At 54.9% G+C, this 16,567-nt stretch overlaps 4 protein-coding genes across 4 annotated transcripts; 2 read left to right on the top strand and 2 right to left on the bottom strand.

Annotated features, from left to right (window-relative positions):
• Positions 1-1,726: 1,726 nt before the first annotated feature.
• On the top strand, positions 1,727-3,984 carry J4E83_000325 (uncharacterized protein; the record flags this gene model as incomplete). Its single annotated transcript, XM_049327288.1, has 2 exons — positions 1,727-2,845; positions 2,893-3,984. 2 exons carry the CDS (start codon positions 1,727-1,729, stop codon positions 3,982-3,984), a joined length of 2,211 nt encoding a protein of 736 aa, XP_049193433.1.
• Positions 3,985-7,386: 3,402 nt separating this feature from the next.
• On the bottom strand, positions 7,387-9,320 carry J4E83_000324 (uncharacterized protein; the record flags this gene model as incomplete). Its single annotated transcript, XM_049327287.1, has 4 exons — positions 7,387-8,224; positions 8,278-8,788; positions 8,854-9,166; positions 9,225-9,320. The coding sequence occupies 4 exons, from the start codon at positions 9,318-9,320 to the stop codon at positions 7,387-7,389; spliced, it is 1,758 nt and encodes a 585-aa protein (XP_049193432.1).
• Positions 9,321-9,983: 663 nt separating this feature from the next.
• J4E83_000323 (uncharacterized protein) lies at positions 9,984-12,055 on the top strand (the record flags this gene model as incomplete). Its single annotated transcript, XM_049327286.1, has 2 exons — positions 9,984-11,403; positions 11,484-12,055. 2 exons carry the CDS (start codon positions 9,984-9,986, stop codon positions 12,053-12,055), a joined length of 1,992 nt encoding a protein of 663 aa, XP_049193431.1.
• A 2,579-nt stretch (positions 12,056-14,634) lies between these two features.
• Positions 14,635-14,971, bottom strand: J4E83_000322 (uncharacterized protein; the record flags this gene model as incomplete). The annotated part of the gene is made up of 2 exons (XM_049327285.1): positions 14,635-14,911; positions 14,967-14,971. 2 exons carry the CDS (start codon positions 14,969-14,971, stop codon positions 14,635-14,637), a joined length of 282 nt encoding a protein of 93 aa, XP_049193430.1.
• Positions 14,972-16,567: the final 1,596 nt, after the last annotated feature.

The raw sequence follows: 16,567 nt of genomic DNA, 5'->3' as shown, positions 1-16,567 counted from the left end.
GTGAAGGTGAAGGGAAAGACGGTGACTACAGGCGATCAATGACGTTCGTCTTCGCCAGCTCAATTCCGTGTGCCTCTAGTGAGGCTGCTCTGCTGCCTATTATACATTCGCAAGTCTTGAAAGTAGTTGCTGCACACCACTCATGTACAATGCTAGACCGATCCAGGTTCTCGCCGCTGACGACCTGCCCACTGGTCAAGACGTCAAATTTTCTCAGTTTGAGCAGCGCGGGGGTATTGGTATTTTCTTGGGAGGATCATGGGTCTTCGGTGAGCGCTGGCGAAAGCTTGTGTAGCGATGGGGGAGCTGTCCGTCCGGATGGTGGTGCCAATGGCCATGAAGAAGCTGCAGGAACTGTCAGAACATAACAGCGTGAGCAGCTGGAGTAAACTATGCATACCCAAAGGTCGCAGCAGATCCCATCATATATTGGCCTAGTGTGCGCAGCATTCCGTTGGGTCCAGGGCCGAAGCGGACGATGTTGGTGAAGCCTACAAGAGTCAGCGAAGAGCATGCAAAGGCGTGAGACGAGGCGAACCGAAGATGAAGCCAATGATCAGGCCGACGGCTGTCAGGAGGTCAGCGCATGCATTTCCTGGTCTGTATGTTCACCGTACATCCACCCATCATGCCACCCATCTTCACTATGCGCTGTTAGCTATGGCCAGGCACAGGCAAACTCAGAGCCCTACGCTTGTCTAATGTTGAAGGGCCATGCGCCCCTTGAGGCATTGAGCCGACTGGTACTGGCATCTTGTAGCTCTGCAGCGTCGGATGGTGAGAGAAGGCAGGAGGGGAGTTTGAGTGTCCCACTTGAAGCTGCAGTCTCGCCCGCCGCGGCTCGTCAACGCCAAGACGAAACCACCGAAATCCGGGGAAAACGCAGCCATGGATGCACGAGGAAGCTACTGCTGGGCATGTCGACACGACGTCAGCAGATGCAGTGGCACGCAAGAGGTACAGCGCGTTCAGCCCCTACATGAGGCTTTGGTGGTTTCCACAGACTCCCTTGACCTGACACAATGGCGCTGCGCACGTGACCTCTGCAACGGCTGCCCAGGTGGCCCCTTCAGTCCAGGGCTGGCGGGAATGAGGCGAAATAGTTTCAACCACGGCTTGACATCTCCACCGCGCGCGTGTTGGACGTAGCCGCAGCATCTGCCTCGTTGCGTCGTGATTCTGCTCGTGCTGCCCCCTACTCGACGTCGCCATTGCGCCTGAGCCGTCGTGTCGCCCAGCTGGCCAGTAAGCGTTGCAGCGTCCCCAAGGCCCGAACAGGACCTCCTGCCCGTCGAAACACGCTCCCCCATCTATACTGCCCACCCCAACCATCACGCAGCCCGTCCCGTGGCCTCCGCTGCTGCCCACCCATCCCAGAGACGCTGCTGCTGCATCCTCCGCCTGTCTGCAGCGCCTTGCATCGCTGCGACGTCGCACGGGCTCTCCCCGGCCAGCACACGAACGACAGAAGACGACAACGACGACGACGGCGGCAAACCCCCAAGCCCACCCGCGACGCCCATCCAGGACACCGGCATCGAGCGCGACGCATGCGTGCATAGCCGACGTCGCGAGGCCTCTTTGTTGTTGTCGCTTGCTCTCGGTGTCGTCACGCTGGTGTCGCGCCGCTAAATTCGGACAAGACGGGAATCGTGCAGGAGAGGAAAAGTGACGCCGGACCCCAAACACGCCCACCTCCTTCCCTCCGCCGCACACGACCTCGCCAATGACGGCAGTTGCGCCCCCCGTCAACTACCAGAACATCAATCGGCAGGCATGGAGCGCTGAGGGCGTGTCCAACGGTGGTGGCATGTTCATGCCTCGGAAGAGCGCCCAGCGGTCCAACTCGTCGTCGAGCCTCTCTTCACAGGCCTCGGGCACCTCGACTCTCTCTGCCTCGTCCTCTGCCTCGCAGCCAAACGGCACCCCCCAGCAGCCCGCCGGCACCGACTGGGCGGCCACCCGCAAAGCAAAAGCCCCCAAGGGACTATGGCCCGCGACCAAGACTGAGCCCATCGCCGGAATCACTGCCGCACGCCCCCAGCCCATCGCCTCTGCCGGCCCCGCCTCATCAGCCGCTTCGGCCATGAGTGCCCTGCAAGCCCCTTCCGCCATGGTTCCCTCACAGCACAATGGCCAGGTCCCGGCCCAGCAACAGCCCAACGGCACCCAACGCGCATCGCCCCAGGAGAGCACCGCCGTACTGCACCTGGTCCCCATGAACGGCACCTTTGAGCGCAAGACCATCACCGTCCCCTTCTTCCCCGACGTCCTCCGCATTGGCCGCCAGACCAACAACAAGACAATTCCCACGCCACTCAATGGATACTTCGACTCCAAAGTCCTCTCGAGACAACACGCCGAGGTATGGGCCGACCGCCAGGGCAAGATCTGGATCCGAGACGTCAAGTCATCGAACGGCACCTTTGTCAACGGCTCCCGTCTGTCGCAGGAGAACAGAGACTCTGACCCCCACGAGCTACGCGAGCAGGACATGCTGGAACTCGGCATCGACATTGTCAGCGAAGACCAGAAGACCATCGTTCACCACAAAGTCGCCGCGCGCGTTGAACATGCGGGCATTTATGCACGATCCAGTAGCGACATGATCGACCTCAACTTCGGCGAGCTCGAAGGACCCCAGCTCTCTAACATGATGAGCCCCAACGGCCAACAGCAAATGGCGAATATGCGTGGTCGCACGCCCAGCCAAGGCTCTGTCAACGGTCAGCGACTCCCGGGCCCGGGCGCCATGGCCAATTACCCAAACGGCATGCAGCAACCCCGACACCCCAATTTCTGGCTACAACCCATCACAATGGAGCAGGTTGTGAAGAAGCTCAATGTAAGTGCGACCTAGCTACTCGTGGTACCCCTCTCTAACAGCCTTAGACCGAAATCAAGGCAGCAAAGCAGCAGTCGCAGGACCTCCAGCAGACCCACCACTACATCAATGCTATCCTCTCCGCAGACACCAAGAAGGAACCCGCGAAGGCCTCGCCAATCAACCAGGCCAGAATATCGCCGATCAAAGACGGCAGCATCAAGGCGAGATTTTCAGATCCGCCTGCGCCCCCACCACAACAGCCTTTACCCGAAAAGCCCGACGTTGCATCGTCCCTTAGGAGGTCCGACACCGAACGTCCAAAGACAGCGTCACCGGTGCGCTCTGACGCACAGCTGTCTACACTCACAGAGGCCTTGACTAGTGCGAAGAAAGAGATCGAAACGCAGGGCATGCGGCTGCGTGACTTGGAGACCTTGTTGAACGAAGAGCGTCGCGCAAGGGAAGACGCAGAAGAGCGAGCAGCCCGCCTCGAGCGTGAGACAACCAAGGACCAAGGAGACACAGAGACTATCCTTGGCGAAGATGAGACGCCCGAAACCGAGGCAGCCGATACACAGCGCGAAGAGCTCACTGATTCAGATAACGGGCCCACATCTCCCGCCAGCGCCGAGGACGCCACTGCTCGCTTACAGCAACGCCTGGAGCTCATGATGTCCGAGATGAACGAGATGAAGCAGCAAATGGAGCGGTACCGGGAAAGAGCCGAGACAGCAGAGGCCGATCGCAAAACCTTGGCAGAGATGATCGAAAACATCAGAGAAGACAATGCAAAGACTGCTGGCAAGGAAGCTCAACGGCGGAGCAGAAGCAACAGTGCATCCGCAAGAGCGAGCAGTAAGATTGGCGTTGAGGGCTCAGACGATGAGGCCGAGCAAGGTGAAATCACCATCATCAAAGAGAAGGACCTCGACGAAGACGGCCCAGAAGTATCACTTCCCAATACGAGGGAACAAAACGGACATTCTGTTGAGCCAAACGGTTCAAAGCAGTCAGGGAAGGCGAATTCCTTGGTTGCCCATCGGCCTGATCGAGCTGCCATGTACTATGGCGGTCCGGTTGGGGCCATGGTAACAGTCGTTGCAATAGGTGTCGCGGTCATGGCCATGCTCAACCAGTATCCCAAGGCCGAACGTTGAAGAGACAAATGCCAAAGTCTTTTATCACTATGCTAGGAAAGACTGGCTTTGTGAGGCGCCACCTCAGCGATCGGGCCCAGGAGCAGCATACTGAGCGTCAACGCTTGAGATGTTCTCCCGCGGAATTCTGGGTTATACGCCGATGCCAGACTACTGTCATTCTCATCAAGGCCATTCGCTGCGTTACACTACGATACCCACTTATGGATGGCTCGCAGCAACATCATTGTTAGGCTGTTCGCGACGCAATGTTGCACGATGGTAGCACCTCCACGATGTCGTGACTAATCGCAAATGTTCCGCAACAGAACCACCCACACAACTACCCAAACTATCCATGTCACCGCACTTGTCTCAGATGAGACAACTGCGGCTGGAGAAACACCGTTATACCGAATCACCACAGCAGACTTTCTTCCCTTTCGGCGTAGTTAACGGGTAATGCATCTGTATCTTTCGTTCTACTGGCGTTCAGGACTCACAGTGTCAGCCTCTGACCTCCCAGGCGTTTATCTCTTTCGGAAGGGTGGGAAGCATTGAAGGATTCTTTCGAGGCCAAACAGTCATTCACTGCGGTCAGCGAGCGATGAACCTTTTCTTTTGTAAACACGACTATCTTTTCCTTTGCGTCTCCTTTTTTTACTGGCTTGGGAATTGGGGGATCCGTGATGAATAGGTGGGCAGAGAGATTGGGTTAGGAGAGCAATCGGAGAACACATACACTTCAACGACGCAAACATGACTCGCGAACTATGTTGTAAATTGCCTGGGTATCTACTTTACACTAATGAACCAAGACTGTCGTGACGTGTGAGAACTACATTACTAAGCCGATAGTAACAGTGACAGAACTCAAAATGCGTATCCTCGTCTCCGGTACATCATCTGCATCCTCCGCTACTTGGCCCATCTCCGCTTCCCTACCCTCGTCTTGTGCCATCCGATCCCCGGCCTCAACATCATCAATCGCACTCACATTCCCCATCTCAATCTTGACCCAACAATCCTCTTCGCCCTGAAAATGCAATCCTATCTCCAACGCCCTCGGTATCGCCCGCCCTGTCGCTTTAAGATGGACGTTTTCTCGCTTGCCATCTCGAGTCCCACTTTCACCCACACCATCTGTATAGCTCTTATTCCTACCACGACCGTCGCTACCCTCCCTACCCATCGCGCTTGCGATCTCAGCCTCCACATCCCTCGCTTCTAACCGTCCATTTGCTTGCGCATATCGTCCCCCGCCTCTCCCTTCTCCTCCTCTTCCCGCCTTATTCAAGGACGCGGCAGATTGCTTCTCGCGCTTGGTTATTTGCGTGAGTAGTTTCCGGATCCGTTTCAGGGCGGGTACGTACGGCGACGTGGCGGTTATGTATAAGGCTTTTGGGGAAGCGGATGAGGAGAAAGGAGTTGGTAAAGGTGCGTGGAGAAGTGGCCGGGTGCTTATTGTTGTGTCTAGGGATTTTGTTAGATTTGGTCCATCTGTGAAACGGGGTCTACGTACTTTTGGGCAGTCTGGCGAGCTTTTGGCGGAGTTGATGGGTTGCGGAGCGAGGCTTGGAAGGTTGCTTTGCTGGCGCAGACTTTGAGGGAGAGTCCTTTGCGTGAGACGCTCGTTTTGGTGGGTTCGTCTGCTTTTCTGTAGCGGTGGCGGACGAGGTGATGTTGCTGGAGGGTGCTTGCGGCTGTCCACATGGTGGTGTCGCATCTGTCATGGCTACATCCTCCGGCTGTTGAGGCTGGTTATGGGGTTTGACTTGTCCGTTGATCGATCGCTTGATCCCTGCCATGATAGTGCAATGAACAGAGCGGGGACTCGTGGTTGTGCGTAAGATGCAGTCGATGTCCTCGCAGTCGCAGAGTCAAGTCGCGTCGCGTTACAAACCCTTATCGATAAGTCGATACCAAGGTCCCAGACCCCAGACACTCATCTCGGAAGACTTGCGACGACAGTAATGGCAAGCTCTATCCCGCAGAAGCTGCACCATATCCACCTACGAGGCCTTGTTTCCTACGCAACAGCAGCTCGCCTTCAAGAATCTCTCGTGTCGCGCTTTCTCGCCTCGAAACCGCCACTCAATGCGTCCCCACCACCACCACCACACATCATAACCACTGAATTCACACCCGTCTACACATGCGGTCGACGAGAAATTGGCAATGTCTCCCCAGACCAACAAACCTATCTGCGCGCCAATAACCGCGCCTCCTTTACCGAAGCCCTGCGCGGCGGCCAAACCACCTTCCACGGCCCCGGTCAACTAGTCGCGTATCCCATCATCGACCTGCGTACCCATAGACTCACACCTAGAAACTACGTCTGCTTGTTAGAAAAGAGCCTGATAGCTACCTGTGCGAAATACAGTATCAAAGCCATGACAACAGAGCATACAGGTGTCTGGACGAGTCCAGAGGATAAGATTGCCGCCATTGGTGTGCATATGCGGAGGAATATCACGAGTCATGGGGTGGGGCTGAACGTGAATACGGATTTGTGGTGGTTTGACAGAATTGTGGCGTGTGGGTTGGAGGGGAAGAGGACGACTAGTTTTGAGAGGCAGGGTGTCGAGGGACAGAGCATTGAGGGGGTTGGGGGGAGCTTCGTGAACGAGGTGGGCGGGAGGTTGATGGGTGTGGAGGGCGTGCGGAGGCTGGGTCAAGAGGAGGTTGAGGCGTTATTGGAGAGCCCAAGAGGCGCATGAGCATGTTCGACAGTCTTGACATCACGCATGTGGGCTTTGTGCTGCCCGCCGACTGACACTTGTGTATGATGGTGCTCCCTTCGAGGTGAAGGCCTGATTGGTGTAAGTGGACCGAACCTCCAAATGTTGATGTCAGAGTCGCATTGCAGGAAAGAGAAAATGAGGTGCGTCCTTTGCCAGACCGGAATTACGAGCTACGTCACCGTCACCATCACCATCACTGTGGTTGCGGCACGTGTCAGCGACACCGTAGCTATGCGAGCGACTCAAATTGACATTACAACACATTCAGAGTTCTAGATTGAAAGCGCTCCTAAGTAAACATCAAGAGAAGACGCCTCGTAAGAAGAGAAGAGGCGCACCACGAGAAACACTAGGGAAATAAGCACAAGGTGGAATGTGATCTTGTATGTCGAATGAAGTCGTGCTAGCCTATCTAGCCTCACTTTGTAACGCGGATGCATACCATTTTGAACGCGAGAACTACAGATACGTTGCCGAGAAGTGGGTTGGTGACCAGAACTCATGTCAATCGTCTGATGGGTATCTAGCTAGCAAGGAACTGACATGAAACTGGACATGAATTGGAGAAACTATGCGGGTATCGTTAGTTAGGCATCTTTATTCTACAGGTATCCGAGTCAGCCCATATCATCGTAATTCTAAGGAGTAAAAAAAGAAGAGGTTCTATCCAGCAAGACGATCAAACAGCATGAGGATGAATCTCCTTCTGTCTGTGTCTCCACCACTTCTTCTCCATGTCCCCCTCCCTCAATCCCCCTTCACTATCCCGGTCCACACTCCTCGCACTCGCACTTCCGCTTCCCCTCGCAAAAACTATCGAATTGTTCCCCAATGCACCTTCCACGTTCACAGTCCCTCTACTCGCAACACCACCACGATTTCGCCACTGGCCAGCCTGTAACTCATACACGTCCTCTTTTTCGCCAGCCAGTTCCTCCAGTCTTGCTCTCTTCGACTCTGGAACAAGAAAACTGGTAAGCATACCCAGGAACATGAAGAGCGCGAAAATCTGCATTACACCGTGGATCCAGGGCGTAGGATTGTCATGCGTAGCCCCCCTCTTGATCATGGGTGCAAAGAAAATCTGTGCGAACACGGCGCCTAACTTGCCCATTCCTGCGCTGATCCCATGGCCTGTACATCGTACTCTAGTCGGAAAGATCTCGGCTGGCGCTATGAAAGTCGTGGCATTGGGCCCGAAGTTGAAGAAGAATTGTGCTAAGACGTATAGTACTAGTAAGTGGGTTTTTGTGAGGCCTTGCCAGGCGAAGCCAAGAACACAGAAGATGATGGTCAGGATTCCGAACCCGGCGATTTGAATGGGTTTGCGGCCTATGGTGTCGACGGTGAATACGGTGAGCCAGTAGCCAGGAAGGGCACCGGCGCAGATGAGCACAATTTGCCCTGTGGCCATGTTGCGTAGGTAGAGGTAGAGGTTTGCGCGTTGGTCGAAGCCCATAGTCGACATCAGTGATGCAGAGGAGAAGCCAAGACCATAGAAGGCCATGTCTAAAAATCTGTGTGAATGTCAGCTTGTTCTATAGCTAAAGTAGTAAATTGCTGCACATACAACCAGGACATAGAGGTGCCGAATAGGCGGATAGCTTGGCGTTTCCGTGAGTAAAACCGCAGTACTTCCATCAACGTAGGCCGCGGCGTCTTGTACTTGGCCATCTCGCTACGCGCCTTCGCCTGTGTGACTGGATTGACCACGTTACCCTGCTTACCATAGCGGTACTTTCGCGCATCAACTGAGGCCTTTTCAACATCGTACAGCACATCAAACGTGTATCGTGGCGTTTCCGGTACTGTGAGTCTGTAGTAAAGCGCGAACCAGGCGGGAATTCCACCGAAGGCGATGATAATGCGCCACATCTTGTCAACATGCATGGAGCATTGCCCGACGCATTCTCCAACGTTAGCTACCACGATCAAGTGGTCTTTGTAGACTATGACTACGATGAGAGTTACTAAGGCGGCTGCAAGTTGGCCGAGGCCTTGCATGGCGAAAACGGCGGCGATGATGCCTCCCCGGTATCTGGTACTGGCAAATTCTGCCGTAATAACTGCACTAAGCGGGTCTGATGTATGATTAGCGTATCATCGACAAGAGGATATGGAAATGTTGCATGGAACGTGTACGTACAGTCACCACCTACGCCGATTCCCATTACAACTCTGTAAAAGATGAGCACACCCACGATGGAAAGGGTCGCTGATTCACCGCAAAGCGATTGTGCGAGTGTTGTGCAGATAATAATAATCAGCTCTACTCCGTACATCTTCTTCCTTCCTAGAACATCGCCCAAGTACCCAAAGATACATTGGCCGAAGATGGCGCCGGCGGACGTAGCGACTTTGATGGCTGTATCGGCATCATGGGGCATGACGCCTTGGTGTTCCGTATCTTGCCAGTACACAATTCCTAGCAGGATGACAGCTAGGTTTATGGCGAACAGCTGAAGATATTGTTAGTCGGCTTTTCAACATTGTCGTTCATGTTACTGTCAGACTCACAGAGTACGCATCGGTGAAGAAACCAATGCCTGTCACGACTGCTAGTCGTATATGATACCAGCCGAAGGGCGCCTTGTCTACCTCGGCGAGGGCCATCCGCCGGCGCTCATTGGGGTCGGCAATATGTGTCTGACAGACTTGTCAGATACAAGAGAAGATGGTAGGGTCCGAGCCACCACGTACATAGACTCCGGGTACATCGCGATACGCCGCATTTCCGACTCGTCCAAACGAAAGCATAGGTGGCAGCGGAGATGGACACTCTGGACAACGACGTCCATAAGAGAGGATGCAATGAAAGGATATGTCAGCGAACAGCCGCGGGATATGCGAAAGGTAAGCAAGGCAACGCCAGGCCCGTGCCGAGTTCCCAACATGGGGATGGCGAGAGGCTCGATATCATGCCGCTTGGAGTCAATTGGTAGACACTCGCGATCAGACTCAGCATGACATGCCGTGTGAGGGCGCGAGTTCACGTTGTCGGAGGCTCGCTTGCGATTGGCTGGCTGGCTCGGAAGCCCAAAACGGCCCCATGTCGCTATGGTGACTGACGGCACGCCTCGAGGTCGAAGCCGGCAGTGGCTTCGCGGGAGGACTTGAAAAGGGTCAGGGAGTCGGTGCCGTGGACCAGTGTGCTGGGATGGGACCGACGCTGAGACGAGAGGCGCTAAGGGTAGCGGAGGCGCACGTGCATGGAGGTGCACGGGTGGCATTGCCCGCAGACAGACTACTGGACCTTGGCCGCCGTGACACAACACCATGGAGGACCCAGAGCCATCCTCTCCGGGTCTCGCGTCCTCCAGCCCTGCACTCCCACGGGCGCCTGCCCGCGCCGACACGACGCAGAAGACGCAGAAGACGCAGGCGACGCCAGACACTGCCCGCCCGACATCGACGCTGACGACGGCGGACCTCGCGCCCGGCACGGCAGCCACGGATCCCTCGCTGCCCAGATATCACGTCCGCGCCCCGTCGACGGCGCTGAAGCTCGACACGGACCTCGCCATCGCCTCGAACCCCAACTCGGCACGCTCCCTCGACCCCGCCAATCTGGAGCCCAGCGGGAGCGACGCGCTGCGGCAGTCGGCCACGGCGCCGATTGCCATCCAGGACAGCGGCTATCTGAGGACCGCCTGGTCGACTGCCAGTCTCGGCTCGCTGTCGCCCTCGTCCGCCATCTCGTCGCCAGCGCTGGCTGCCCTGGGCGACATCACCCCGCTCCCCTCGCCCCTGGTCATGGGCGACTCGCCCGGCCCATGGCAGCGCGCCGACCATCGTCCTCGCTCGCGCGGCATCTCGGCCGCCTCGCGCGACGACGCCTTCGCCATCTTCGCCAAGGGCACCCTGTCGCCCTCGCCCTCGCTCAAGAAGAAGGGCTACTCGGGCCTGAAGGCCGCTGCCATGGAGGCCGCCGCCGCAAACTCGCAGCAGAGGAACGAGGCTGCTCGCGAGCGCAACAGGAGCATCAGCGAGTACACCCCGGATTCAATGCACAACACCCGCCCTCGGCACGTCTCGGTCGTCGACACGGACCCCGCCATACAGCAGCGCATGAACCGCGAGACATATCTGGCGACGCAGCGAGGCCTCGTCCCCGCCAATGTGCCAGCCGGCCTTCCCACCCCGCCCGCGAGCAACGCAAGCAACCGCAGTGTTACCGACACCGAGGAAGACGACGTGACCGAAGATGACAAGACTCAATATATAGTGGTGCGGTGTGGCCCTCAAAAGACGAAGAAGCTCTGGCGCCCTGTCCGCCAACTGGGGCAGGGCACCTTCAGTAAAGTCTACCTCGCAACCTGTGAGAAGACCAAAGCAAAGGACCCTCTCGATGAGAACGTTTTGGATCCACGGAAACTGGTCGCCATCAAGGTCGTCGAGCATGGCCCTGCCGGGGGTGCCGACGAAGAGCGCGTAGAACTAAGCCTCAAGCGAGAGGTCGAAATGCTCCGATCAGTATCGCACCCCTCTCTTGTCCATCTCCAAGCCTTCGATCACGATGACGCCCAAGCTCTTATTGTCCTTACCTACTGTCCCGGTGGTGATCTGTTTGATGTAGCCAGTGACCATCGCGATAAGCTGACTCTCGACATCGTCCATCGCGTCTTCGCCGAAATGGTCAGCGCTGTGCGTTATTTGCATACCCAACTTATTGTGCATCGCGACATCAAGCTAGAAAGTACTGCTTCCATTCTCTTTACCTTGCCACACTTCATCTGGTACGTTTCTTCGCTTCTACTCTGTACTAATGACATCCAGACGTCCTTCTCAATATTCCTGTGTCTACCGTGCCTCTACTCAAGAACCCACAGTGCCATCCGCATGCCATAGCGACACTCACGGATCTCGGCCTCTCACGACGCATCCCTGCTCCTCCCGAGTCGCCTCTTTTGACAACACGATGCGGTAGTGAAGATTATGCTGCTCCAGAGATTCTCCTCGGTCAGCCATATGACGGCCGTTCAACCGATGCCTGGGCGCTCGGCGTCCTGCTCTATGCTCTCATGGAAGGACGTTTGCCCTTTGATCCACCGCCAGGCAAGGCCGCGTCTCGTAGTAGAGCCGCTCACCGTATCGCCAGATGCGATTGGTCTTGGGTCAAATTCGGTGACGAAGACGGCGAGTGGGATGCGGAAAAGGGCAACGAGTGGGCTGGCGCTCGCGAGTGCGTCGAGGGTCTGCTGAAGAAGGCCTCACGTGGTCGCAAGAGCCTGGAGGACATTGAGAAGCTGGACTGGGTTCAGCAAGGCATTCAGGTCAAAGGCGGCTTGAGAATGAGACCGGAAGATGAGGTTGCTGAGATCGCTGCAGCTCAGATCTCGTCGAGGTGATCGCTAGTGAAGAGCGGAGATGCATGGGCTGCTGAACTCGAATGATAGGACGTCTACGTTTCGGGACATAGCCGAGCGGCTTTTCAGCATCTCGTTTGCTAACTCTGTCCTTCCAAAGATCAATGAGCATAGAAGCTCCGCCAAGAAAGATCCATCATCAAATTTCAGCGTCTCTGTGGCAAGCCTCCATGCGCAGCTCGCCCCGGGGCTATTACCTTTCCTTTCTTACGACTATTCACTCTCACATTCGTTGTTCTACTGATATCCCATACCTGGTTCGCTTCTTCGTCTGGTTACACTTTGCTTCATCGTCGTTCAATCGGCTATTCCCTTTGCCGGCGTGGCTCCGCCTCTGTATGTTATGCCCAAGTTGGGTTGATTCTCTTTTTCCAACTTCTTCCATTAGATGGCATTTGAAAATGGAATTCGAAACTGACTTAAGATAGCGCTAGCAAGCATGCCTTTTCTGACTGTTTTGTCGAATATTGGATTGAGCTGGCTTGGATAGAAGATCAATATAGCGGTTCTTCGCCCCTGCCGTGTGGTTCTGTCGTGACTAGTGCAGCTGGAAGTATTGGATGACTATACGCGCATCGAATCTCACACTGACATACTTTCTCCATCACGCATAGTTTACTTTCACATTGATGAGTTAATATCGCGACCTACACACAAATACTAACCAATGCATGGGAAAGAGGAGTAACTATATGATGTTGATTGGTATCGAAAATGGAAATGCGACGATCCCGGGGTGAGGGAACAGATTTTGAACGTAGCACTAGCGACGGACTTTAACCTGTCTAGATATTAACTACGTCATTTTCGGCAGCAAATGCGCTTCCCCTTTCAATGCTATTCAAGGGCGCATCTAAACAGCGGATCTCAATTTAGCATTTTGCTAGACTCATTTCAAAAGACTTGTGTATGCATCTTGGTTAGCGGTGGTACCCTTTGAGGAGGTGTTCCAAGGTTCGTACGTGGCTACACCTGGCCACCTCACGATAGGACCTTCGGAAATTCAAACAGCGCGTCACAGTCGGACAAGGCGAAATGGAAGTGGACATTAAGATTAAAGCAGTATGGCGTCCGCTATCCGCCGGTGACATTGCCAGCCTCGTCCAAGTAGCTGATAAGATCCATCCCGACCTCCCTGAAAGCGACGAAGTCTTCGCAGAACGCGCCAGGTTATTCCCGCAAGGCTGCCAAGGTCTCTTTGACGAAACCGGTGAAATTTGCGGATATATCGTCTCGCATCCCATTCGCAAATGCGAGCCCCCAGCTCTCAACCAGCTTCTCGACGAAATCAGGCCGGATGCGGATCAGTACTACATCCATGACTTGGCTATTCTGCCCGCATTCCGTAGATATGGGCTCGCGCATCAATGTCTTCACGAGATCTTGGAGATTTTTGCCAAGGGATATGCAACTACTGGTCTTGTTTCCGTCTATGGTACAGGAGACTTTTGGGGTCGATATGGTTTCAAGCCACCAGTAATCGATGAGGTATTGGAGGGGAAGGTTCAAGGCTATGGGGATGGTGCGGTGTATTTTGAACGCAAGAACGAGTCGTAGACATTTGAGTGAAGAATGCATAGAGCGAGCTGTTTCAATCGGGATAGGAAGCAGCGTCTTTCAAAGCCGACAGAGAAAACTTCGCACTATATTGCAACGAAATTCTTCAACTCATATGTATCACCCTCTCCAGGCGACTAAGTTGCGTGTGCTGGCATGGATTTTGGCAGACGCCAGAACTCCACAACGCCGATACATTATTATCGTGGATAGGGAATGGCACATCACTACGAAAGTATTCTTTTCCAGTGGCTTAAATAACTCAATAACCTCATTCTTCGACTTGAAATGCTATCACAAACACTACAGGTCGACAGTGTTTAGTCTCGCTCGTCCGTGCCAAGACCAGTTCGTAAAGTCTATCTGCAACTGTGTAATCTACATACGAGGTAATCAATCTGGTCCAATGTGGGCTATATTCTGGGGATTTGTATCAAGTCAAAACGCGTGTCAGAACCCAGCGTTACTTTGCATGGGGGCATATGGAGGGTCAGTGTAGGTTGCTCCAGTTGTGCCCCCACGGACGACGCCGAGGAGACTTGCCATAGGTCTGGAAGGGAGGGGAAACGCGAAACAGGCCGGCAAGCCATCAGGGACTGGAATTGTTGAGACGAGGGAGATCAAGAACGTGGCCTTGCCAATGCTCCCAGTCAATGGCCGAGAGCTGTAGGAAGATGGGCCGGGGAAATGAAGGTGGGATGTTTCGAGCCGCGAAACTGGAGAGATTCCAATTGCATGGAGAGATATGCGAGTGCTACGCATCAGGTGGTTGGGACGGGCTTGCTTTGTTCATGGACATGGATCTGTAAAATAGCTACTGGAAGTGGTACTGATATGGTAACGATGCGATATTCGGTAATGATCATCTCAGATTTTACAAAGCGTCTGCATTGCCTCTTTTGTGCTTTGCGACGTCTCTTTGACTACCTTGATGATGTCTTTGAATCTATTTATTGTTAGCCATCTAGTCCATAACAGATGACCCTTCGACACTGCAATTCCACTTACTCGGGTGTACTAGCGTCCCCAACGTATTCGTACATGAAGCTCTCACTAGTGGTCACCACGGCACCTTCATGGCGTAGCCTTGCCAAAGCGATCGGCACCTCTTCTTTATTACACGAGCTTACGCCATCAGCAATGACATAGACTTGGTGTCCGGCCCGGAGGAGATCGAGTGTGGTCTGAGTGACACAGATGTGGCTCTCGATGCCGACAATGATGCAGGAGAGTGGGCCAGAGGCGTTGAGCGAGTCTAGTGCTTGCTTGACTTCTGGTGTTCTACCATGAGTCAGCAAGTAGTATTGACGCACAGATCCCTTGTGCTGTGGCTTACACCATCGAAAACAATGTCTTGTCAAGATGACAGACTGTATTGATGCCATCAGGCTGATCCAGCTTCAGCTCCGGACATGTCTCGCCCAATCGCGCTACGGAGGCGGAAGGACTACGTCAGTACATGTCTCACATACGGTTCGTACAGCCGTAACCTACCTTTGTTCTGGGTAGTCGCGAAGACTGGAATGTTCAGTAATTTGCCTGGAAGGGTTGGTCAGCAGTCAGCACGCGGGGCGGAAAGTATAATGAAAGGCTTTGGTGAGCCTGCCTGAGAGCTTCAGGCTGACGCTCAGCGGGTGGCAAGCCTAGAGGGTGGTGTTGGTGTCTTATTGGAGTTGGGACACGGTGTTGGACAAAAAACGTGGAGCATACTCGCTTTCAGCAACTTTTGTGCCGTGGAGACGACTTTGGGAAACTCATAAATGGCTGGACGAAACTTCTCTTGAAGATCGCAGATGCTGTAATGATATTAGAAGGGAATTGTCACGGCTGTGGTCTGCATACAAGAGGGCGGGGTTCGCTATGGTCCATCAGCTATTGTCGCACAAGATGTCGCTAAGCAGCCTACCAATGCGTCGCTGAGCCATGGCTGAAGAAAATGATCGAAGAGAAGGTCCACGGGCGGCGAACAATACAGATGGTCGTGGGCGGAGAAATGCCATAGTCGATGCGCCTCAAGCGGAGATGCCTCGGCTGGAGGGAATGACATAGTCGCTTCCCCATCGGTGCAACGCGCCTGCCGTAGCCAAAAGGCCCCTTGCGCTTGCGCCTGCGTAGCCGTGGACATGATGGGCACGGCCGTCACGTGATGAGCCGAGAGTCGGCATCTGAAACAGAGTCCGCCCGTAGCCAGTTGGGTGCATATTTTGGAGCCCCAATTTACCGCGTCGAAACAAGTCGACAAACGCGAGAATGCCCGTCTTCTGACATCAAGACTCTGGCGGGTGGCTATACTTGGAACCGGAGGCGTGGGTACCTTGGTCATTACGAAATGCCGCCGTTGGTGCTGTCCCTGCGTCTGCTCCGGCGGTGATATACCGGTCAGATGCAGATGGGACGAGACCAGAAATACACGGTGACACAGGGTTGGTGAACAATGTCCGAGGCAGAGGACATGGCGGGCGGTCTGACTGCGATGCAGCAAGCCCCTACAATCTCACGAGTAGGCGTCATGTCCTATGACACGGGCTGCACGAGACAGGAGACGCCCATGCTGCAGCTTAACAGGAGTTCTACAGGAAGCTGTCATGTAGCGTAGAAGCACGGCGGAGTGGCCCGTTGAACACTACCGTCTCCGCACGGCCAGCCAGCACGGCCAGGGCTGATGACGGCTGACGGTGTGGCGTGGATTGTGCTTTTTCCCTTTTTCCCTTGTCCAGTGCTCTGGGCGCGGGGAAGGCCAGCGCCGCGGTGGTGATGGCGGTGGGAGTGGGAGTGCAAGGTGGTGGTGTAGGCCAGAAAGACATCGGGCAGCCCCCCGCCATGGAGCAGCAGAGGATAGATTACATGGCGTGTTGTATGTGTATGGGCCATGGAGAAGGCGCCCCTGTCGCCGTCACACGTCCCAAAGCGCATTAGAGGCAGCCCTGTGCGTTCATC

This window comes from Alternaria metachromatica (assembly GCF_023757995.1).
Source record: "Alternaria metachromatica strain BMP 0045 chromosome Unknown scaffold_1, whole genome shotgun sequence".
In the NCBI taxonomy this organism is placed as follows: domain Eukaryota; kingdom Fungi; phylum Ascomycota; class Dothideomycetes; order Pleosporales; family Pleosporaceae; genus Alternaria; species Alternaria metachromatica.
Note: the sequence above shows the minus strand (reverse complement) of the source record. Positions and strands in the feature narration are given on the sequence as shown.